The 6,000-nt window shown below is 41.2% G+C and overlaps 2 protein-coding genes across 5 annotated transcripts in view; one reads left to right on the top strand and one right to left on the bottom strand.

Annotated features, from left to right (window-relative positions):
- Window positions 1-320: 320 nt before the first annotated feature.
- aanat2 (arylalkylamine N-acetyltransferase 2) lies at window positions 321-1,718 on the top strand. The gene is made up of 3 exons (XM_039823848.1): window positions 321-683; window positions 968-1,122; window positions 1,268-1,718. The coding sequence occupies exons 1-3, from the start codon at window positions 518-520 to the stop codon at window positions 1,571-1,573; spliced, it is 627 nt and encodes a 208-aa protein (XP_039679782.1). The 5' UTR covers window positions 321-517; the 3' UTR covers window positions 1,574-1,718.
- Window positions 1,719-2,599: 881 nt separating this feature from the next.
- Window positions 2,600-6,000, bottom strand: part of rhbdf1a (rhomboid 5 homolog 1a (Drosophila)) — a 29,188-nt gene continuing 25,787 nt past the window's right edge. For all 4 annotated transcript variants that reach the window (XM_039825490.1, XM_039825492.1, XM_039825493.1 and 1 more), the window contains 5 exons: window positions 5,740-5,834; window positions 5,551-5,626; window positions 5,170-5,270; window positions 3,846-3,999; window positions 2,600-3,640 (listed from right to left, as the gene is read on the bottom strand). In XM_039825490.1, coding sequence (XP_039681424.1) covers window positions 3,221-3,640; window positions 3,846-3,999; window positions 5,170-5,270; window positions 5,551-5,626; window positions 5,740-5,834 — 846 coding nt within the window. In that variant the 3' untranslated portion in view covers window positions 2,600-3,220. The remainder of the gene's footprint in view (window positions 3,641-3,845; window positions 4,000-5,169; window positions 5,271-5,550; window positions 5,627-5,739; window positions 5,835-6,000) is intronic.

Here is a 6,000-nt window from a genome sequence, read left to right as displayed (position 1 = left end):
CTCATCCAATCTGTCATAAGAACATCGTCACAACATACTAATCACACAGTGAATATCAAAAATACCAAAGATTTTCTCTTATGATGAAGGTGTGGGAAATATACAAATGATTGCTGTCAACACCCTTAGCTGCTGTTAATCAAAATTAGTGTCTAATTAAAATGTGCACAATGAAAAGCTGCAACTGTACAGATTTTTCTCGCTCTGAACTGGGATGTTGTTGGTGATGTGACTGTTATTTAAAAGCAGGGGATTTAGAGACTTTGGAGACATGTGCACACGTGTTATCCTACTTTTAGACGACCACTTTACAGTATGAGATCAGAGAGAAAGAAGAGGAGGAGACTGCAGGAGGGACAAAAAGGTCAGCATCTTGCCTATTGAGTTACATTACAGTTAGCGCTGTTGGACAAACAGAACACAAAAAGCTGTGTTGCCAGGGTTACTTTGACTGCATCATTTATAGTATCGGTATTTAATTTATATTGCAAAAGGTTGGAAGAGAAAAATAGGCATCATGACACAGCAGGTCAGTGCCTTACCAGTCCTCAAGCCCTTCTTTCTGAAGACGACTGGCAGAGTGGTTAACCCTCTGCGACAGCGACGACACACACTCCCTGCTAGCGAGTTTAGAAACCTCACGCCACAGGACGCAATCAGTGTGTTTGAGATTGAAAGAGAAGGTAAGTCAAGGGTCTGCTCACCTATAACTTACCTGATGTTTTTTTTAACACTATGTATCATCAGGTACCAACTTGGCTGACTTTCTATGTGTATTTGATAAAGTATAATTCCCACTGGGGAAGGATCACATAATCACATCATATCTTTTGGGTGTTCAATATTGTCCTAGTGCAAGTTTTACCTTGAAAAAGAACACCTTTCTTTCATCCTGTAGTATTTTCCTGATCTTCATGATCATTACTCCCAGCACCCAGTCAACTAACTGGTTCTTTTAACCCCACAGCATTTGTCTCTGTGTCTGGAGAGTGTCCACTTACCCTGAAAGAAGTGCTTAACTTCCTGGGTCAATGCCCTGAGCTGTCGCTGGGTTGGTTTGAGGAGGGACAGCTGGTAGCTTTCATTATTGGCTCTGGCTGGGACAAGGAGAGGCTTTCACAGGTATGAAAACATTTTTGTAAAGAATACAATGTGACAAACCTTGCTTTTCCATGCAAATTACTGATTTTGACAAACTCATGCATGGGAATTTGGGTCATGGGTGCTTTGAATTCATTTTTGCCTCTATGTAATCACTTTTCTCCAGGAGGCAATGACTCAGCATATCCCAGACAACTCCACTGTGCACATCCATGTTCTGTCAGTGCACCGTCACTGTCGGCAGCAAGGCAAGGGCTCCATCCTCTTGTGGCGCTATTTGCAGTACCTGCGCTGTGTGCTGGGCTTTCACCGAGCTCTGCTGATTTGCGAGGACTTCCTGGTGCCCTTCTACCTCAAGGCCGGCTTTAAGGAGAAAGGACCATCAGCCATCTCCATACCCAACATGCAATTCCAAGAGATGGAGTACATGCTCGATGGGCAGGTGTACGCACGGCGGAACAGTGGCTGCTAGTCCATGAGCCCCTGCCCTATTCTACTCCACTTACTCACCTCTAACATGGACTCAGGGCAGATAATGTAAGATTAAAGGTCCCATGACATGGTGCTCTTTGGATGCTTTTATAAGGTGGAGAGTGGGGGTGTGGCCTTGACCAACTGCCACTTTGCTCGTTTGAAAGCCATCATGTCTCTCTCTCATGGGTTGGCCAAATTCTCTGGGCAGGTAAAGCAGAGAAAGGGGAGGTAACCTTGCCCCTTATGACCTCAAGGAGCAAGATTCCAGATCGGCCCATCTGAGCTTTCATTTTCTCAAAGGCAGAGTAGATACCCAGGGCTCAGTTTACACCTATCGCCATTTCTAGCCACTGGGGGACCATAGGCAAGCTGGGGGAACTCATATTAATGTTAAAAAACCTCATAATTTTCATGCCATGGGACCTTTATCAAAACAGAGCCAACAGAGGGACAGATAAGGGTGCAGGGCCAGTATGCACCAGGGGACTGAGTTCTGTATTGGCAACAAGGTCTTGACCTCCTAATGCCAGCACCCCACAGTATCCTACTGTGTGAGGACAGAGGGGACCAGAGTGGATTCATTCAAAAAGAGGAACCAGTGGCTTTGCAGTTATATTGACTTATCAGACATCAAATTATACTCTGGGTCACCATAAGAATTGTGGCTTTTTGAGCTTCTGTTGTTTCTCCATAATTGTTATTTGTCAAATCACTCACAATTTACTATTTGTAATGTAATCGAGGCAATTGATTGTAATATTATATAAATGTAAATTTTGAGCATTACATCTAGAGTTGTGATGTAAATACTATTCTATTTTTGTAAACCATATAAATCAAAAGGTGTGATGAATTCAAGTTTGTACATACTGATCATGCAGCCACTAGCATCCAAGCGTTTTTAACTTGGATTGTCAATTTAATATTTGTAGGAGATATTTGGTGTTTCTTTGTTGCATAATTTGAATAAACTATACAACATCCTTCAACTGGCATTTTCTGGTACTTGAGAGAAAGTCACAGACCACTTTAATTTTTTTAATTTTTTTACTGTTGTTTTCAGTTACATGTGAGTAGACAGGTAGCTAAAACACTACCATGTTCAAAACAATCATCACTTCTTAAGAAGCAATACACAAATAAAAGAAAACATTCGAGTGCTCAGCATAATGTAACAAAAATATGGCAGTAGTTGGTACATTTATCAACAAGGCACCAACGGTATCACTATTGGATTTTTGTCCCTGCTTCTGTATGAGGTTGCCTGAATAATAAAACCTATGTTTCGAGTGTGAATGTAAAAAACAAATCCTTCTCTCTGTACCAGTGCTGGCTCTAATTCCTGCCTTACATGTTAAGGGCAGCTGGGAATTTTGATAAGGTTCAGAAGTGCTTTTGTTTCAATGCACAGTGAAGGAGTGACAATGACTGCCGGTAACAGGAAGGTGATTAAAAGAAGTGTTTAAGATGAGTGGCATAGGTATTCATACTGACAGTAAAAAAAACACAAGTATATTGTCATTGTTTACAGAGAAAGGGGCAGTCCCCCAGTCACACTGAGGCAGAGTGGAGACAGACTGGCATCATCTGTTACTCCACATCTTTTGACATGATGCCATCCTGTTGTGCTCAAACTGTCCACACTTCAGTGGAGGTGAGCGTTGAGGTCGTACTTCTCGCAGAATTTGTCCGTGAAGGGGATGCAGGTGAGCAACTCGCACCATTCACACTTGATTGGGTAGACATAGAAAAGCACCACAAGGCCCGAAAAGAGCCCGACAAACACCAGCATGAAGACGATAATCTGACAGCGTTTGCGGTAGAGGTCCATGCGGCCAAAGCTGATGTAGGGTAAGAAGGCGAAGGACAGGAAGAAGCCAGAAATGAAGCCAGAAATGTGGGCGAAATTGTCAATCCAGGGCAACAGCCCAAAGGCAAAGAGGAAGAGCACCACACACAGCAGCTTGGTAAAGGCCCTCCAGGGCTGGGCAAGGATCTGCCAGCTCTGAAACAACTCCACGAACAGGCAGGCCAGGATCCCAAATTGAGAGCCAGCTGGGCCCACCTGACACAAAGACAGCAGAGAGAGGGGCGTAAGCCTACAAAAACATGTTTACAAACATTTATAACTTCATTTGAAAGTTCTTTGCATTGTATGGTTTTCTTAGTAAAGCTGATGAGCTCCCAAATGGGAAATCGCCCACAAATAATATGACTTATAAATGCACTGTTCCGCACTGGTATTTTGTGGGTGTTAGACTGGTGATCACCTCTGCTCTATAGGGCAAAAAGATGGCTGAAGCTAAGTTGCCAGTGATGCCACTGAGAATGTAAATGATTGAGATGCGCAACCAGCCCGCTAGCTTCTCCAGGTCCCTCAGGATGGTCATCTGGAAAGCCACCGACACCAGGCAGTGAAGGATCCTGGGGGAATGGAAATGGACAAAGTGCTCATGTGTTTGCAATGTGAGGTGTGTAGGAGAAAAGCTGCACGTGTTGGGAAGATAATTCCTCTGTGTAAAGGAGACAAACCCCTCAGCAGACCGATGACTTTTCCCATCAACAAAATCGGTCTCTATCTCATTGAAGCTTAATGAGTTTATGTAGCGAGAGCACTTTGTTTAATTACCCAGGAGACAGATAACAGACAGCATGAAGATGAAGCACTACTCCTTTTAACAGTGAGGTCAGCTCTATGTGCTGATTGACTGAATGACAGGTCTTAACTACGTCAGTCTAAAATATACAGTGCATAACTGCAAATAATGCATCTGCATAGTATATTTAACATATTTGTGACATACAGTACATAAGTACATTGAGAGCAACTCCAGCTATAAGTTAATAAATAAGTTGATTCACTATATTGTACCAAAGTATCTTTATTTAGCCAAACTTATATCAAAAGAAAATGGAAGTACTTTATTCTATTAGACTACCTATATTATATTTATTCCAACAATTTGCAACATTTCATGCACTCTTGCATTTCTATTATACAACCAGTTAACCACCAATAAGCTCACCTGTGCTGTGTGCTTTTTCTTCTGCTGTTGTTTGTCCTCAGTTTTCTCTTTTACATATTTGCTGAATGTCTTTATCTTTCTATGCTTTTGTTTTTTTGTGATGCAAGTATGAATACACCAAGAGCTACTGACAGCTGCAATCAATTTCCTTGTACTGTATGTGCCAAACATATTTGGCCAATAAACCTGACTATGATTCTGATCTTTTAATCATCCTGTTCCTCACCGCTGGGTGCAAACACATTCCTTGAAAACACTGATCTAGTATGCCAGGCTGAGACAAAACTGAACTGATTTATTGACTGATAGGCTGAACTGATCTGCTAAATTGTGCTTCTGGTTAGCAAGGTTTGCTTTCATTTGTACCATTTTTACACAAATAGTGAGTTTTTTTTCCTTTTTTAACCTACTCATGTTTGAAACTGACTTTAAAAAATAACTACACAAAACAACTTAAATATAACTTTTAATAGTACGATCAAATACATGAGCTATACTTTTTGTCTGTTTCTTTTGCCAGGCAAATTTTAGCATAAGCAGAACTACTTGCTGACCACTACTGACTCACCCAGCATGCAGGAAAAGTGAGAGCCAGAGCCTGTAAAACTGATCTGGGATCTCTGGGTTGAGGAAAGGCAACAGTCCACACACATCATCCATGCAGTGCACCTGAAGAAGGACATAGCACAGCATCTTAAGTAATGCCCCTCATTCATACACTATTATACTATTAATGTGACAATCAAAGATCACTAATGACGATGCAAATGAATAAAGACTCATATTGGTATTCAGGAAGTTTACAAAATAGTAAACCAGATTAATAATAGCAACAGATGCAATGCAAATTAAGTTTAGCACTTTTTGCATTAAGTAACTTGTCTCCTTTTTTTTCCCCATGAGAAAATTAAATGTCTAATTTGTGTATATTAAGGAGAAAGTTGCTTACTTGAGAGCAGAGAGTAGCCTCCTCATGAAAGTAGCCTTTCATGAAGTCACAATATTCCCGGGATGTGATTTCACACCTTTAAGAAAACAAGCAGCAATTATTAAATTAGTCAACTAGTCATACATCATGTTTTTTCATGTTTAATAGTCCAGGATAAATGTTTGTCATAGGTTCATTAGCCCTCCTCACCTCCCTTTGGTTCCAATGCAGCAGGGTCGGCCTGTGATGGTACAGTCTATATGAGGCAGGTTGGTGTGGTTCCCTGTGTTGTACCTGGTACAAATCTGAAAGCCAAAGCAGTTTTTTTTGGAGCGATTTAAATTTTTTTTTTGCCATTAATGTATCCCAGAGTTCCATTGATATCTAAATAGTGCAGTATTGACTCTAACAATTCTGCTATCCCCTCCACCCCACCACACACACACAAACTAACTGTATTGTATATGTATA

The sequence above is a fragment of the Perca fluviatilis genome, chromosome 15 (genome assembly GCF_010015445.1).
Source record: "Perca fluviatilis chromosome 15, GENO_Pfluv_1.0, whole genome shotgun sequence".
In the NCBI taxonomy this organism is placed as follows: domain Eukaryota; kingdom Metazoa; phylum Chordata; class Actinopteri; order Perciformes; family Percidae; genus Perca; species Perca fluviatilis.
Note: the sequence above shows the minus strand (reverse complement) of the source record. Positions and strands in the feature narration are given on the sequence as shown.